This window comes from Salvia splendens, chromosome 4 (assembly GCF_004379255.2).
Source record: "Salvia splendens isolate huo1 chromosome 4, SspV2, whole genome shotgun sequence".
NCBI classification, from domain to species: domain Eukaryota; kingdom Viridiplantae; phylum Streptophyta; class Magnoliopsida; order Lamiales; family Lamiaceae; genus Salvia; species Salvia splendens.
In genome coordinates, this window is record NC_056035.1 from 2,095,308 (window position 1) to 2,113,943 (window position 18,636).

General features: G+C 34.1%; 1 protein-coding gene and 1 long non-coding RNA gene across 4 annotated transcripts; one reads left to right on the forward strand and one right to left on the reverse strand.

The window, feature by feature from the left end:
* Positions 1 to 583: 583 nt before the first annotated feature.
* LOC121797843 (coatomer subunit beta'-2-like) lies at positions 584 to 10,192 on the reverse strand. Of its 3 annotated transcripts, none has more exons than XR_006049978.1 (26): positions 10,019 to 10,192; positions 9,725 to 9,745; positions 9,573 to 9,634; positions 9,277 to 9,331; positions 7,879 to 7,915; positions 7,448 to 7,773; positions 7,230 to 7,361; positions 7,001 to 7,149; positions 6,447 to 6,515; positions 6,203 to 6,353; positions 6,061 to 6,126; positions 5,423 to 5,611; positions 5,006 to 5,146; positions 4,820 to 4,894; positions 4,557 to 4,733; positions 4,372 to 4,463; positions 4,098 to 4,214; positions 3,464 to 3,578; positions 3,241 to 3,312; positions 2,767 to 2,963; positions 2,595 to 2,688; positions 2,349 to 2,455; positions 2,064 to 2,193; positions 1,583 to 1,767; positions 1,042 to 1,105; positions 584 to 829 (listed from the first exon to the last, which is right to left on the reverse strand). XR_006049978.1 is itself a non-coding variant. In XM_042196591.1 (24 exons), exons 1-24 carry the CDS (start codon positions 10,019 to 10,021, stop codon positions 1,600 to 1,602), a joined length of 2,745 nt encoding a protein of 914 aa, XP_042052525.1. In that variant the 5' UTR covers positions 10,022 to 10,192; the 3' UTR covers positions 1,308 to 1,599. The 3 variants fall into 3 exon arrangements, 1 of the variants encoding a protein (XP_042052525.1); XR_006049977.1 differs by having other exon boundaries at positions 1,557 to 1,767; XM_042196591.1 differs by lacking the exons at positions 584 to 829; positions 1,042 to 1,105 and having other exon boundaries at positions 1,308 to 1,767.
* An 833-nt stretch (positions 10,193 to 11,025) lies between these two features.
* On the forward strand, positions 11,026 to 12,718 carry LOC121801624. Its single transcript, XR_006050600.1, has 2 exons — positions 11,026 to 11,179; positions 11,662 to 12,718. It is a non-coding gene; the product is annotated as an uncharacterized LOC121801624 (long non-coding RNA).
* The last annotated feature ends 5,918 nt before the right edge of the window (positions 12,719 to 18,636 follow it).

Sequence of the window (18,636 nt, forward strand, 5' to 3'; positions counted from 1 at the left end):
TATTTTGAAACAGAAACAAATTCATATTTATTTAGATTTTTATAGTTATCCTGCTTTATTATCCTTTTAATTTGTCAACAGGACAGAAGTTGAAATGTTTATTTTTGAGAAATTCGTAATCCAAATAGATCAAACATTGATTAATAAGTAAAACTATGAAGTGTGATATGTATATTTTGGTACATTTAGAAGAAAATGATGATTAAAAAACAAGGTCGTCTATTTATAGTAATTCAGACCTATCCATCTTATCCTTAATATAAACAATTCCTAAAATCACAAAACACGTGTCTCCTCTCCACAACGTTTCAACTTTCTACTTATCAAAATTATCCTCTCAATCCCTAAAACTATTAACCAAATTTCCAAAAACAATATTTCAGACGATGGATGAAATATAATTTCCCAAAGTTTAATTTAGTGCACATCTGTGACACGGAAACTTCAGTTGTCTTAATATGGGACAACAAATCATATAAATATGAGAACAAAGAGCATAAACTACATATCACTAAGGTTCTACAATCCCTTTAGTTGAATACTAAGTTAGTCAAATAGGAATGTGAGCTGATGGGGTCATAGAAATTTTAAAAAGTACTCCCTCCGTCCGTGAAATAATGTCTCATTTTACCATAAATGAAGGTCCGCAGTTAAAAGTCTTGTCTCAATTTTTATAATTATAAAACTAATAAATAAAAATGGGAGCCCTTCCAATTTCATAACCCCTAAAACCACGGGTTCAAACCCCGCCACCCGCTGGGAGACTTTCGGCCTTAATCCGCAAGCCCGATCGAGTAGGATTAGTCGGATTCCGCCGGGTTCGGTACACCTGTGGTTAAACCAAAAAAAAATCAGCGCAAGTCAAAATGGGACTTTATTTCACAGAACGGGTATATTTTTAGAGCAAACAATGAAATGTGCATCTAATGAACAAGTATGGGGTCATCAAAATGCTATTAGCACAGCTATTTAGACACATACAGATTCCTATAATTGATCAGCACAATAAACATATTTCGCACACCGGTCTTCATTTCTTACCAAGAAATATGGCAGACATCTGCAACCATCTGTCTTCAATGAACTCAGCCAGGTTGTGTGACCACTGCCAACTCAGTAAGAAAGAGGAAGAAATAAGGATCTAACCATATGAGTTAATAACAGTTAGTTAATGGAATGACAGGGCAGAAAATTATGAGATAAGAGAATCCAATTAACATTAAAATGCCACATGATTATCCCATACATCTAGATAGCTTCGACTTGACCTCCAAATGAACTTGAGAAAAATTTTCACACAAAATGCATGATAGTGTTGAACTTATATATATTATACATCGGGAAATAAATTTTGTCCCAACCTAATTACATGTCAAAAAATTTCCTAGAGCTCAATGGTTTCTAATGATGTACTATCAATTTAGCTGAACTCCGAAATTCTAGAGGTAGATGAAACAGATGCAGCAAATGATAGATGAATACAATAGAACTAAAAAGGTACAAGAATTACAATAAATGGAAGTCAACCAGTAGCTAAAAGATTATCAAATAATCACCAGAAACAAAACTATGAATTTCACACCATTCCAACAATGGCTTTTAGGCTGACGGTTTTTCATCATCATTCACTCCCAACTCTTCCTCTGCCTCATTTCCGTTGACGAGCACAGCACCATCTGTAGGGTCAGCATCCACCACAACAGCCTCTTCATGACTCTCATCATGCCCATCCTGCTCTTGTGACAATTCACCATTTGTCTTTCCATCCTAAGCAAGTTCGAGAAATATAATGAGCAATCAGCACCAATGACCTCACAAGAAATCTATTGTTTGGATTTTGACATTGTGGGAGAAAGATGAGCATGCAACAAAATCTACTAAAAGATAACTAACTTCGGCTAGTTCATTCTTCAATGCCAGGCAGTAACTCACATATTACAGAATGTTTATGAAAAAAATCTCCTCCGAAAACTTATGCAGACATCAGACACAGGTAGATCCACTTATGATATAAGATTATTTAATTTAACAAATAAAATGGATGAAAAATTAAAAAAATCTACCTCATAATCCAAGCCACCATTTTCTAGGTGCTCATCTTCTTCGATTTGCATGGTTCTGAAGATTTCTACAAGACTTGCTGTTGATCTATCAGCATGTTGCATGTATTCAGCTGCTGGAGGCAAATTACCCCTACAAATGCAAATTTGGAATGTATAACAATTGACTACTATCAGAGCAGAATTTCATGACATGTTAGGACTTGAAGAAAGGAAAGACGGACCCCACAACAGAAAGTCAAATCCATGGCTAGCTAACTTGCGGGATATTACAAACTGAATACCTACCTTGTCTCAGCAGCTTTAGCTTCAACAGCAAGTGCTACTTGCCAATCCTCAAACATATTTGGATATTCTTCAGGATCAGCAAGTGACTCTGCAGCTTTCTGATTAATCTGTGGATAATATTCAAACCAGAAGAAAATCCATGTCAACGACCTCATGATATAAGTTCCTTCTATTTAGACTTAGAAAAACATCCATTTTAATCAAAAGTCCCAAAAACAAGAACACAGAAATCACATAAGCCATTACCTTGTTGAGGTCCTTTCTCCAAAGAGCAACAATTTCTGACACCTTACTTGGAAGGTAAGACCGAGCCATCAATGCAGCTTCTGGTATCCGATTGCTGTAAAGATTTTCTTGATTTACTATTACAACATTTAAGTAAATGGTCTAACCAGACAAATTTAGCAAAATTGCATACCTCTCTACCAACAATTGTAGGCAGTCCTCCAATTTACCCAACATAAACAGACAAAGGAATGCAACATTGTTTTTACCATGCTCTTTTGCAAGAGAGGCAAGTTCACTAATCCCCTCGGCATTTCCTAAAGATGAATAGAGTAGCAATAAACCACTCAGGTCACTAGCTTGCTTCAGACACTCTTCTGCCATCTCCAACTGAAATGCAGAACAAGCGCAAAACAAAGTTCAGCAAACATATCAATATGATCAAAATGTGAGAGAAAATCAACAATCACTATATTGAAAAATCAAAATAAAAAATCATTAACATGGTCAAACAGCATATTAAGATAGAGGAAGTGAGGAACAGGCAGTATATCTTTGTTTTATGTAAGACAGTAATGTCATAGTTACAAAATCAGCTCATCTTAATTAAAGTCTTCCAAAAAGTAAATTTAATCAGTTTCAGCAGAGCATGATATCAAGAGAATACCATTCCGCTAGACATGGCTAATTCACCCAATTGCTTCCATTTAGCCTCACTTTGTGCATCTGTTGCTATTTCCTGTAAGGAACAAAATGAAAATGGATTTGTAAAGGCAACTTCAGTACAAAAAACAAGAGAGATGAGAACCTCACAAAAAGCTACTGAAAGAAATATATGCTCCACATTTTTTATTTTTGATAGGCTGACCAAACAAGTCACCGCAGTTTACCTTTGCAATGTCTAGCTTTCCTAGCTGTATGGCTAACTCAAATCTGTAGTCGGGATCAGTAGCGACTTCAAGTGCATCTTCTATCATCCCTCGTGATTCCAAGAAATGGGCCACACTGTCAAAAAAATCAAATAATATTAAAACATGAAGTAAATTGTTTACTGTATTAGGAAATTATGCCCTCGTATCAAATAAGATGATTAAAAAATGAAAACGTGGAAGCAGCATATTCAATAATTTTTTCACACTATATTCCAATTTCTCACTAGTCTGAGTTTTTTCCAGGGAATAAGGAATATTAGTAACATGAAGAATCCGAGATGTATATTGCAGCATCAGTTAAAATCAGAAAAACTGATAATTATTGATGTCTTGGATCTTACTGTGGTCTGTTATTCATAAAAGCAATACAAGTATGCTTACAGCATTCTCACCTATTGAAAAGCAGTAGTGATGAGATCTAATAAGGTATATGCATTATTTTAACTAGCTGAATCATTTCCACAATCAATTGTGGTAACTGCATGTCTTTTTATCGTAAATATGGCGCTGACAATCACGCATAATGGTAGTGATAACTAAGTAAATTAAGACAGTTTTCAAGTCAAATGACAACATTAAATATGTTAAAGACCTGTTCTGATGCTCCTTTGGAATTGATTGCAGGACCTTATTTGCCCTCTCCAGATCACCCCTCATCACAAGAGTCTTGTACTCAATCAAGCTGAGCAGCAAGGTATATCCAATAACACTAGAAAAGAGGATTCATAAAACATATCAGTAATCTAGAACCAAGATGGAAGGTTCTCTTCCCTCACTTAAAGAATAAGTTTAAACAGAATTATGCACTTGCACAATGTAAGGAAGAAAAAGAAAGAGTCACTTCTAGAATTGAGTGAAAAACTCACTTAAATTCTTTGTCGATGAGAAAAACACGACTCTGATTAGCAAGATACCCAAGCAGGTACATAGGCCGGTCTAAATGAAACATAGTTGTCACCTAAGATGGCACATAAATAAACATTGACTTGACATAAATATGTGTTTATTCTTGTATTTATAAGTATATTAACTGCGGAAGATTATAATATACCTCACCACCGACACAGTAATTAAGCCTCCAAGACGAGTTATTGTAGATAAAACAGTCCCCAACCCAGAGACCAGTTCGTACTCTTTCATTAATTTCATAAAGAAGCTCAAAAGCATCTTCCACCCCTTGTTCATCTACTGATCGCCCACTATCCAGATGGGCAGAAACAATATCCCGCTGCAATAGGTAGGCTGATCCAGTCACTGCTAAATAATAACTATGACATAAATTCAGAAGGCCATCAAGGTGAATAATATGCTTACATTATACTTAAGTATGTAGAATGACGTATCACTGGCAATGGCCACCAAATCCCCACTATCAGCCCAGTAAAGATTCTGAAAATGGATTGCCAAAAGAATCAATAACAACATGAAACATATTATATTTGGTGACAGCTGACAACATTAACATGATTGACAAATGTATTATGGATTTAACTTCCTCACCTTAACATTGACATCAATTCGCCGTATCAACCTACATTCAGCCCAATCATAGAAACAAATAAAATCATTTGAGCATATTGCCAATAATATGCCACCATAGATGTGCTCAGCCGAAAATGTAGGGCGGATGCTTTTCTTTTCCTGAAAGAGACATCATTCCTAGTATTATTTTTGAACAGATAAATTAAAACAACCTACTGAGGTATAATAAATTCACAGAAACAGACGAAATTAAAAACCATCATACATGAAGTGCTTATGAAATTATGCACGAAATAAACTGCTGCAAAATGAAGGACGATGTAAGCTGGATGATCTCAAGCTAAAGAAAAAGCAGCAATCATTTGTTCCAGATCCACTCCCCCTCTCAAAAAAAAGAAAAAGGGTAAGGGAATGGCATTAAAGGCCAAAACCAACCTGGAAATTTTTAGTGTAGATCTTAATCCTTGATGTACTTTCCCTAACAGCATATTCTCCTTCCGTTGACCAAACAAATTCCAAAGCCGATCCAAAGGATTTGTTTCTCCATGCCAAAGCTGTGTATATGATGTACTCACCATCCCCGCATACAACAACAAACCTACCATTAGGATTGTGCTTCAAACTCTGTTAAAAGTACATGGCTATGAAAGTTAATGCAAAATCAAATTAGCCAAACAGTGAATAAAAATATGAACAACAAGCACCAACAACATGATAAAATAGACATCTCTTTCCATTCAACTATCGAGCAAGAGTGATAATGGAAATGAACTCTAGATATTTCTTTATTAAGAAGCCTGTCATGATCCAAGCTCTCCATGAACAGTAACCATAGGTTAGAGGTAGTCTCACTACAAGATGGAGATGGCCATCTCTATAATAAAGGCATGCCTATGACATAATAGTTGAGAGTTGAGACTTGAATGCTATGCCAAATAACTAACAACGTGACTCCTAAATGAATATAAACAAATGATACAAAAACAAAATAAATGAAGTGGACAACACAGTAGAATACTCTAGAAATACAGAACTAAGAGACATGAATTTGCTTTTAAATTAGGGACAATAACCTGTGGATAAAGGTCACAGGTTCCCAACTCCTTCACAGCTAAAGGCAATCTCTCTCCGTCAGCAACCTGCGACAGAAATATAAAGTAATTTCAGATAGTACACTGTATTCAGAAATATATTATTAACCAGGAAGTGTCATACATCATAATCGGCCCCAACACTCTTAATGTTGACTGTCTGGATCTCATTATGCTTAGACCATATGATTTTCCCACTATTGTCCATGCTTGCAACAGGCACCTCTCTACCAAGCTTTACCATTATGGTTCCTTCATCATAGCCAATTACAACCCTGCAAATAAAACTCATCAAATCCAGGTTCCCCCTCCAATTAAAATATAAATGCATACATTACTTTTTCAAGTAACGGTGCAAATAAACTTACCGTCGTGATCCTCTCAAGTAACTAACTGCCCAAACTCTTTCAAGTCCATAATTCAATGTGTTTTCAAGTCTGCAAAATAATGAAGTGACTTGTGAGGCATCAATCAATGTGCATCCAAAATCTTATGTACAAAATACTACAAAGTACAAACATAACAAATTATATATACATGCACGCACGCACACACACATGTGCATTCAGTTCACCATTCTCAACATTGACATGACAGCATAGAAAGGGAATGCAAGAAAAAAAAAAGGCTTACAAAAGGCGTATACAATATCAGCAAGAAAAAATATTGATTTGAGACACAGAATGTATAATAACAACACCCAGAAGATTTACATTTCAGCAAGCAAGCCAACTAACTAAAAAATTGTAGATGATGCAGACAATTTATGGAAAAAAAAAACAAGAATTTAGCGTGGGAAAATTAAAAGGAGAAAATGATTGTAATATGGTTTTTGCAGTAATGAATGCTAGTATTTAATTACTTGGAAAAACAGGGTTTGAAAAACTCAACTAGTGTAACTCAGCTACAAGCATAAACTCACCTATAAGTGGTGGAATGCCATATGCGAACTGTACCATCCTCAGAACCTGTTATTATAATGGGAAGTTCAGGGTGGAAACAAACTGCTGAAACATTATGTGTGTGTCCTTCTAGTGTCTGGACACAGCTCTTTGTCTGATAATCCCACACCTGTTTACAAGTTCTCCAGATAATTTAGATTATGCACATACAATCTCATGACAGCAGATGTAGAAAGACAAACAAGGTACCTTAGCAGTGTGATCATCAGAGCCAGTGACTAAATAAGGTTTATCACCACCAGTAAAATAATCAACACAGTTTACCCCTTTCAGATGAGCATCAAGGGTAAAATTTGGATCAGGGGAGCCAAGGTTCCAAATCTATAAAGAGAAAACAAACAGATATGTATCACATACATTAAACTAAACCTTCAGAAAAAACTGACTTAGAGACAACCATTTTATACCTTAATTGTGCGATCGAGTGATGCACTAGCAAAAGTATTAGTATCTTTGGGATTAAAAGTCACTTGCATTACGTAGTGGGAGTGACCCTCAAATATTTGAGTGCATGCCCACCCCTTTTCCCAGTCCCAGAGCTTTATGAGCATGTCATCTGATGATGACAACACATAGGGGAGAGTGGGGTGAACTGCCACACACCTGATATAATCAGTGTGGGCCTCAAATACTTTAACCTTATCCATCGTATTGTAATTGTAGACACGAATGAACATGTCGTCAGCACCAGCAACCACCCACTGCTTTCGTGGTATAAACTTAGCAGATCTAACTGCATTGTTTTATTAGGAATTATCATTAAAGGGATTCTACCAACATGAAAAATCAATTTAAACTTCTTTATCGAAAAGAAACACAAAAGGTTCAAATTGTGCACCTGGAAGCTCAGTAACCTCAAAAGATTTAACCATTATCTGCAGCAATAATAGTAAACCTTTAGAACAAAATTCGTGTAACAAAACGTAACAGAGGGTAACGTCAGATAGTAAGTTATCACAGAGCATATAAGATTTCAATTCTCCATTCAGATGAACGTAAACATTATATTTTGTACATGTCAACATTTTGCAGAGTACAGAACAAGTTAAAAAACAAATCCTTCAAGGAACCTACTTCTAAGGTAGTGGACAAGTGTATGAAAGGGGTAGAATACATTATAATTGGGAAAATAGCAAAACAGTAAGTATTTGATGGTGGCATCATTTTGCACAATGGTCGTGTTACTTTAATCCTGAAAAGATCAAGAGTTTAGAAACTACAAGTTTCAAAGGTTTACAAGCTCTTGGCAGCTCGAAGAAGGAGAGTATATCAGCAACAGTCAGATGTATAGCTACCGTCACTCTTCTTCTTAGTACTCGCACTTGTTCCTAACCATAAAGGCTTTGAAGTTTGTGCTCCTTGCTAAAGAAATTGAAAGAAATTCTACTCTGAATCTCATATTAGAGCGTGAGGAAGATGTTAGAAGGTAATCCAAGGATCCATTTGGAAAGTTCTCATGCAAATCCTTTTCAACTCAATCTTACCATGCATCCTTTTTTGAAACCTATCTGGATCTCTATGTCTAGAAAAATACAGGCCTTCTTATATTTATTAGTCTTGGGAAAGTAACTTGCATATGAGAGGTTGAAAAATGCATCTTAAAGTTCTTTCCCCAAACTGGTATGTCTTGGCATATAGTGTTTCATTGTCACATTCAGTCAAAAATTTGTTTTTCTACTCTAGGTAGTTACATGCTAAAGAGATCAAGTGTTAAGGGATTATTCTTCCAGCGCCATTGATCATCACGGCTACAATTAGTATGCAGAACTTTGAGGATCAAGCATAATTCATCGAAGTGGTATGGGAAATAGTGAAGTTTGGACTTGCTCAATGGCTCTCAAATCATAAATATTCAAGGACTATTTTGTTTCACACATGTTTAAACATTTTTTAGTTGTATCTTTAGCTAGACTGTCATAACCTTTCCAGGAATCTCTAATCCCTTTGCGAAAAGGGATACTTTTCCTATAACAAAATTTCTAGTTTCTTAGTAGAAGCCTCCAAAATCTAAGAAAAAGTCCAATACAAATGACTTTTATTTTCTGATACAGAAGATTAGCTGTATTTTCATCACAGCACAAAATTGCATTGCCATATTTAGCCAGTACTTCTACCATGTCAAAAACAAATAATTAGAGATATAGAATACACAAACATCTAAGAAATGTCCATGTATTCAGTATGATTAAAATCTTCTATCGGCCTGAAATTGCACATGCAATAGTATTCTGCATACCTGGGTCTGATAATTCCAGATGCAAACAGTCCCCGAATACAGACTCGCCAATATCCTGAGGAAGTACCAGAAATCATAGAAGTAATGAGAAATTTTAAGCAATGAAACAGACATCTAGATTGTACTACTTGGTATCCCACATCTCAGTAAGGCGTGCAAATGCAAAATTTATATATATAATTATATATATACAAGTAAGCCAACCAAAGAGAAGAAGCAGATCACAGCCTAGAAGTAAAGTAAAAAACAGTACAAAAGGACCGAAACGTAAACGTGGCTGCAAGGGCTTCGCATACCATGGCTCTGTTGGATGTAGATCCACAGACTTTACTCTTTCTGATCTTTGCGCAAGTTTCCTCTGATAGAACACATCAAATTCATCAGCATCGACTAATCACTCATTCACACAACAAAAATAAATTCTCAATGTAAATTGTAAAATGAATACCTTGATTTCTAGTCTGAGCGGCTGCAGCACACCACCAGAAAATCCAACACCAAAACAAGCAATCAAAAAAGTCGAGTTAGCAAACAATAACAGCAGCTCCAGATCTCAAACAAGCCGCAAACCAATCCAAACAAATCACAAAATCCAACATAAAATTTAAAGCAATTAGAATGCCGAATCTCCCACGCATATCAGAAACACGAAACTGACAGATACTCGTAATATTTTCCAGATCTGATACCCAGCCGCATGCGCGAAATCAATCAGCAGAAATACGGAAGCAATACGACTCACCATTTTCTACAGCAAGCTCTGCAGCAGGGAAAGCCAATCGATCTTACAGCAAGATCCACCGAGCAATACGCAATTGAATGCTGCGATCAAGAGCTATTGGTATGCGAAGTTGGGAGAGAGAAATAGAATGGGGGGTTTTGCAGTCCCACAACAAACCGAGCCAAAAAAGAGTAACAAAATTCGATCGAAGAGATGAAGGTGAATTTTCCTTTTTTCTTTTTAGTTATTTAATTTTGTTGAATATAACTATTTATTGATGGATAATAATAAATGAAAAATAAAGGTGTCGAAGTACTAATATGCTGAGTAACCTAACGCAATCACGGCCGTTGTGTGACCAATCAGAATGAATGGTTGGGATCTGCGTGTTGGCATCATAGCTTGATTATAGCAAAAAAGGACCATTAAGTCCGTTTGGTATCACGGAATTCGGGCCTTGGAATTGGAGCCTCGAATTCCAATTCAGCTGTTCGGTTTCATTAAAGAATAATGCTATGCGGCCACATTATGGCCAGCCATAAATTAATTAAATAATAAAAAAAAATTGATTTTTTTTCAAATTTTTGGTTTAATACTACTTGATTTTACTTTTATATCATCTTCATTATATGTTGCTCAACATGTTAGTGTTGCTCTTTCGTAGTTTTTGCTCAACTTATTACTACTGTAATTTATTGATCGTTGCTCAACGTATACAGTAATTCGTGATAATAATGTGTTTTACGTAATGGAATTCAAAGATAAGTATCAACTCACAAGTCCATTCACACACATATAAGTTTATATCGGTAATTCTAATTTTTTTATACATGTAAATGGACTAAATTAACTCTTTACAGCCGACCACATTGTGGCCATTTAACATCAATCTTCATTAAAATATAGAGTTTGGAATTGAAATTTAATTCCATCTATATATAAAAGAATTCCAATTTCAATTCCAATTTCGCGGTGAATCGGGTCAAATTTCAAAAAAGACGCGGATCCTAAAATGAAGATATTACTGTGCGTTTCTCTTTTCCCCTCTCCCTCTTCGCGTGCCCTAGCCGCGCTCTCTCTCCCTCTGCAATTGCGTTCTCACTCTGCATCTGCAATTGACGCTCTCTCTTCGCGTGCCCTAGCAGCTCTGTAATTGCGTTGTGTCCGCTGATGGATAATCAGGTAATGTTCCAAATTATTTTGTTACGAATAATTTTTTATGTTCATCCGTGGCTGCTTCGGTTTTTGTAAGCTTCTTTTCGAACAAAAAATCTAACTCTGGATTTGGTGTGTTTGTAAGCTCCTTTTTCGAACAATCCCTGTTGCTGTCACTTTTCCCTTGCTCATCTTCCAATTCCTGTTTCAGTTCAAATTAAATTGGTGTGTTTGTATCCTGTAGCTTAATAGAGTTTATGTAAATAAAGAGAGTTCAACATTCTCTACGGTTATGTATGTGTCAATTGCCAAGGATTTGAATCTTGTTAAAAATTTTAAAATCAGACACCATGGCTTCTTTGCTGAGCCAACCTCTGAATTTACCCCTCAACAAGGTATAACTAACTGTTGTTCATCATTGATGTATTCCTATTTCAAGTGTAATTTCAAGATGTTGAATTTTCTTTGGTTTGTAAATTGTATGATCTGATCACATGAAACATTTTCAGACATAGGAATTTAACCAAGGAAAATTCTAGAAGTGGATCGGGCCATCGCGGGTGATGGTGAGCTCGCCTCTGGTGCCGAGGGTTAGCATGGGATTGGAGTTTTTAAGGACAGGGTCGTCCCGGTTGGCAATCCACACTGCATTGTGATTGATAGGAGCGGACGCACCGCGGTTGAACACGATTGCTATGTAAATGTTGTCTGTGGATTGATTGAATTCAGGGGTGTAGAAGCGTAGGGTGAAGAGGCCGTTGGGTGAATCCAGTTGAAAGGATGTGTTCAGAGTGTCTCCTTGTTTCAGAGTGTCGATGGAGGAAACTTTGATGAGCAGAAAGAGCAACACACATGAACACTGCAAAATTGATCTGGATGAAGCTTTGGGAGTCTGCATCATGGGGGTTTGGAAATGATGAGGATTAGCCAGAACCTTTGGTTAAATTCCTATATCTGATTCTAGAACTTGTAGAAGGGCGAGCAGGATGTTGTTTAAGCTTGAGCTTGAGCCCACAAATGTGGGGAACTATGTGCTTCTTGTTGAGATATATGCGGAGGGGAAGATGTGAAGAGAGTAAAGAAGCTGTTGGAAGAGAAGGGGCTGCAGATTGTACAAGATGCTGCTGGATTGATGGTGTACTCGATTAGGTCTTTGGACAAGCTGAATCCTCAAATCAAGATCCATGGTTTGGTGGTGAAGCTGTTGGAGGAGATGATGGAGCAGTGGTATGTGCCGGAGATAAAAGCGGTGCTGTATGAGCTTGATACTGAGGAGAAACAGCGGGTGCTGTTGGGGCACAGTGAGAAATTGCAGTAGAGGAGAGACCATAAGGATTAGCAAGAATCTGAGGTTGTCAAAGATTGTCACTCATTCACCAAGTTCATCTCCAAGTTTGCATATCGAGAGATTATGGTTAGGGATATTAATCGGTTCCTCCATATATTTAACTATTTTGTATGTTGATGATAATAATTAATTATCATTGCTTAATTATTTTATAGTACTGTAGTAGTATTTGCTTTTGTGATATAGTTATTGTAATGAAAATTTTGAATTTTAGAGCATGTGACAAAAGAGTAAAATTTAATATTTATCAAAGGATAGAAAATTATAAAATTTTGAATTTTAATTCAATTCCAAATCCTTTGTTTTGAGTTACCAATTTTGAGTTGCCAAACAAAGGATTTGGAATTATGATACAATTCCATAGCTATACAAACAAAAGATTTGGAATTGAATTAAAATTCAATTCCTTCTAATTCAATTCCATAGAATTCCAATTTCAATTCCAATTTCAATTCAATTTAAATTCCGGGTACCGAATGGATATGATTTATGAATTCCAAACTACTCATAAGAGATGAAAATAGGGTGAGTATTCAGTTTTCTGTTTGGTATTTTTGTATCGTATTATGTGGAAAATTAAATTCGAAAAACCAAAATTCAAACCGTAAAAATCGATCCAAATCAGAAAAATTGAAATCTCATGAACATATCCAAAATATCCAAAAAAAACTAAAATCCAAACTATAAAAGCTGAACCAAAAAAAAACAAAAATTGCACAATATAAAAAAAATGAAAATTCCAAAATTAATTTTTCAATAATTAATACAAAAATTATATCGTATCAACCAATTAACATATCCAAACTTATAGTAATCTTCATAAAATCTAAATTTTATTACATTTATTAATATAAATCAATATAAATAGAATTTATTTTCAGGTATAATATATTACATATAAACGTTTAAAAAATGGATTTTTGGTTTTCTCGATCCGAATCGAACAGAAAATTGAAAAAATCGAAGCAAATTTTAAATTTCGATTCAAATTGGATATTCGATTTTTGGTTATTTTGTGCATCCCTGGTTGAAAATGATATACTAGAATTTGAGAATTATGTACATTATTTCAAATTATGTAGTACTAAATGGTTAAATGTTTTTAAAAGAAAATAGGAGTATGTTATACTACCACACCTACACACTATTTACAATTAGAAAATTATAAATTGAGTATTGCTTGGTCAGTAAACTAGTAATTTAAGAAAGAAGTTAAAGAACAATATATGAATATAGCTGATTTTTTCCCTTCATTACCAAAGAATCTCAAAGGCTTTCATATCTTGATTTTTTTTAGGAGTATAAAATTTCATGTGATTTTATTTTTCAAATATATTTTGTTTTATAATAAACCAGATTTTAAGAGTTTCATAACAAGTTGACAACATATTATGTGAAATATATAGAAGAATCCAAGTAATGGAGTATAATTATAATGTCAACCATCTCAACAAGTTTTATGAACATTTGCTACATAATTAGGTGACACTTAGGTAAATTGAACTTGATTTAGTATATACTAAAACATTGGGTCTGGACTTGGTATTCATTAATGGGCCTATGGAGCCCACTATACATTTACACACTCTTCTCATTTTTTGTGTTTCTTAGATTTTGAGAGACTTTGTATTACAACCAACACAAACATTAAATAAGCAAATTATGAACATAAAATAAGTGAGCACTTTATAATACAAAAATAAGAAGAGGGACACCCACCCCACCCACCCCCAAAAATAAGCACAAATTCAACAAAAAACATCTTTATCATTATCCCTAACTCCAACCTTCTTCACCTAGGCCATGAACCGCCCTTTATGTATAGGCACATGATCACCAACAACATTTCTTTATATAATTTTTTTTTTAAATATGTCTCAAAGTATGAGGGCCTTAGAGTGTGGGAATTGTCAAATATAATGAACTAACATTGAGATAATCAAGAAAGCATGGTCAACTTTTACCATCATTGCTTTATCAGCACTCAAACAAGCAATGCATTGCTTGAATAGTATGGTATATTCTTTGGAATAAACTCGGTCCACTAAAATGTAAATTCTATGAACAATGGTGAAGAAAAATGGGCTACATTCATATATTCTAATACTCCCTCCGTCCCGGGCTACTCGCCCATTTCCTTTTCGGCACGGAGATTAAGGAATGAGTGTATAGGAAAGTCAAAAATGACGGCTGTAGGTGAAAATTTTTACTAAAAATGGAAAGAGTACAAGTAACTTGGGACGAGCAAAAAGGAAATAAGTGCGAGTAGTGCGAGACGGAGGGAGTATTATTTTTTTTGTGTTATGGAACTGTACTATAATAGTCTAATAGTATCCTTGCATTCTGCCTAGCTATAAAAATCAAAATTTGGATTTTTAGCCAACCCCACCTAATGATATCTTTTCACTTATGGGAAATATCAAATGAGTGATCATGAATTTTTCTTTTAAATTCAAATAAAATCGATGATGATTTTTCATTTATCTTGTGTCTGAGTATAGTTCTACAATTATTTATAGTACTTAGCATTTTGTTCTTTGTGGTAGAATTGTTCTAACTTCTAACACGATGCGTGGAATTAATGATTTCTAAATATAACTTGTGACACGGTTTTAAATAAATACTATAACTATGAAAGACATGCCATGGCCTCTACTGTGGGAATATTAGAGAGTGGTAGCAAAGAAGGGACTAAAATCGTATGTCTGATTTGGGAACTGATTCAATTGAGATTGTCCGTGGAAATAAATTGCAAAGTAAGATTGTAGTAATTTGTTAAAAAAAAATTGGCACACAACAAGAACAATATAATAAGCTAAACGGCAACAAGATTTCACGTCGGAAAAATCCAAGATGAAAAAAAGAACATGGGCCAACGTAGGCAACCAAAATATGCATCCATCTTGTTTTTTCTATCTTGGCTTTTTTCCGACGTTAAATCTTGTTGCCGGTGGCTAATTATAACGGGCTTCAAGGCCCAGAACAAATAATCCGGCCCGTTTTTATACACTGCAAGAAAATCCCCCTTAACAAGAGAATAAGGACCACAAATTAACGCAACTAATGCTTGCAAATTCCTAAATCATTTGCCTTTTCCTGAGAATATTATTGACAGAGAGTTACATTGAGGGAATCTTGAAATGCATCAATTAATAGTATAACTATAGTGAAATGATTAAGAATAAATTGGTGCATGCCTTTTTTGATCCGTAAACTTGTCACACACTAATACTAATACCTAATTATTTTTTGCCAATAACAAGATTTTTCCCTAAAAAGGATTCAAATGAGGGATCAAATTGGTTGTGGTAAAGTGAAGTTAAGATATTTGTTGCAATTTGCAAGACTATACAAATCTATATATTATCATTATTATAATCTCACCTTGGGCTTAATGTCCAATGCAAGAGTTAAGATGCTTAAATTTAATTTACCATCTCTAAAGAAATATGCTTCTTGACCAATTTGGCATCTAATTTTATCCACTAGAACATCTAACTTTTTTAAAAAAATTCTCGGGTTACAAAGTTTGCAAGGAAGCAATCTGGAGTGTCTGAATTCAAGGCTCACAACCTGACAGCAAAGAAATTAGTTAGATGGTGAATAACCATTAGAATAAATTCTCCCTTTTAAAGACAATGAAATATGCAAAAAATAAAGATTGGATTTTTAATGGTTTAGGGTTTCAAAGAAATCGGCTGCTAATTATGAGATGACACATTGCAGCTGTGGGTTTATTGAAAACCAGAGAAATAATAGAGAAGAAGGTGAAAAGTTTAGGTTTTGAATTATTTATCAAAGACACTATATTGTAATGAGAAGTGGGCATTTGACTCTACCAATATTTGTATCCATCCATGGTGGGTACATAATTCAGATTTTACAAAATATGAATCCACTATTTCGCCTTCTATCAAAAGCACCACACCACTACTCGCCGCGTATTAAAATAATAAATTAAAAGAAAAATAAATAATGGCTGGTATTTTTATGAATTTTGAAGCTTAATAAATCGACCTATAGTATAAGTTTTGATTAATACACTAACCGATGAATAATAATCGATTAGTTAGTGTACTAATCGATTAACAAAAATAGGAAAATAATATTTGCTTTGTTGTACGAGATTTCGACAGTCTCAATCTGAAATATGAGAAATAATAATGACAAGCGTTGACTAATTGTGGTGATTATTTATAGTGATCGTCAATATAATTCGTGTTTAACTTTTTGATTGATTGTCTGAGAGAATTTTTTTTTTCTCACATGGTTGAATATTTCCCATCTCTTTTCTTCTTTGTTTTAGTTTATGTTTTTCTATGAATAATTCAAAATTTCATTACCACTTAAGATCTTATTTATAATAGGAATATAAATTTCCATTGCCACTTAAAGTCACCAAGTCAATTTATAGAGCAAAATAAAAGTATTTTACCTTGGTAAAATAATAACAACCGATTTATCTCATCAATGATATTTATCAAGCTTCATTTTTGATACATTGCACCAATTTATTGATCTAAAATTAATACCTATTCTTGTCGTTTAACTCTAGCTAATAGAAGTACTGTTTCCCCAAAAAATACATTATTGTTATTCTTTCTCTTTTAGTTGAAAGAATATGGCCACTTCTATTTTCATGAGTTAAATTGAAAGTAATTATAGTATAATCTATAGGTTTAGGATTATGATGGAGTAGCTAAAGATCATGAATGCGGCAAATTGGATGGTAGGCCAAATTCCTTCCTTTAATGGCAAAGCACATAGAGCTAGCTAATTAAAGATTAGGAACTTTGCTATTTAAAATTTTAATCATCCATCAAAATCAATTATCATTTCATTTTACACCAGTTTTGGTGCAATAATAACTTTATGGCCCATGTTTTACACGATTCAGCAGGTAAAAAGTGATTGTAATATCAAGATGCGAAATATTAATGTTAATGCTCCATTATTATTTAGTGGATATTATCACATCAAGTTAGGAAATATAAATGAATCAAGTAGGTCAAAACCATAATTCTAACCAACAAAAATTTAAACCGAAACAACAGAAATGTATTAAACAAAATTATTAAGTGTGAACGGTCGCAATTTAGGATTATGGTTTAATTTTTGTTTATCCTATTTGGGACCATGTTCGTTGTTCTCTTGTTTTAAGCTCTTGATTAGGATTTTGTCTTCTTATTTATTTATTTGGACTTACTTTTACTCTGTATTATGAAATCTTATTTGCCATTTCAAAAAAAAAATAACTTTAATTAATCTCACCAAAGATCATGAGATTGACTAGAAATTGACAAAGCTTCATTATTTAAATGGCTACTAACCATATACTTAATATAATATACAAAAAATACAAATAAAAAACCGATAACGTCACATATAGTTTAATTGATTTATTCTAAGTAGATATTTCCATGTGTTATAAACCTACCATTATCTATTTCAATTCTTCTCTCGCATTTTTAATATACCAATCTAGACTATGAACATGATAGTGCTCTTGCCACTCGACTCTAGTAAACCAAAATATTTGTAAAAAAATTGAACAAAATAAAATCCAGCGCCTAAAATGACTTTTCATATTTCATATATATTCAATTCATCTGTTTAATTAGTTGGTTGCCGCAGTTGAATTTCCACGAGTAAAAATTTAATTTGATTTCTTCCTTTATTTGGAATGTTGAGACAATTTCCATTAGTTATTGGCGACAACATTATGTTTTTATCGGTTTATATATTCGAAACTAATGATTAAATATCGCACTTGCATATTTTATTCGTTTATTGGGTATTTTTGTCTAAGAAACAATAAATGTATAATTGTCAATATTGATCGAATTAGGTTGAAATATCAATATTTGGCTAAATTGTGGATCGGTCTATTATATTGGATTCGAATTCATCAAGTAAAAGCATCATTTTTTAATTAGGAGATGAGGATCGAGGAAGATCACACAATAGTTAGGTTTACATCAATATCGATTTTCACTTAATTGTGACCAGAAATAGAATGGAGTGTTTGGACTGAAAATTGCTTTATGGAGGTTGAATTTTTAATGATTTTCCATTTATATTCACTAGTGATTCGAATTTTTAATTGTGTGTGTTTTTATAATCATTTGTTAGCTCT

Bases quoted from the DNA above. Each gene is read 5' to 3' on its own strand.
- LOC121797843 (XM_042196591.1), bottom strand. The intron at 6,516-7,000 runs GTGAGTTTATGC...ATTATTTTGCAG, and splicing joins TGGCATTCCACCACTTATAG to ACTTGAAAACACATTGAATT. The intron at 2,689-2,766 runs GTATGCAATTTT...AAATCTTTACAG, and splicing joins CTACAATTGTTGGTAGAGAG to CAATCGGATACCAGAAGCTG.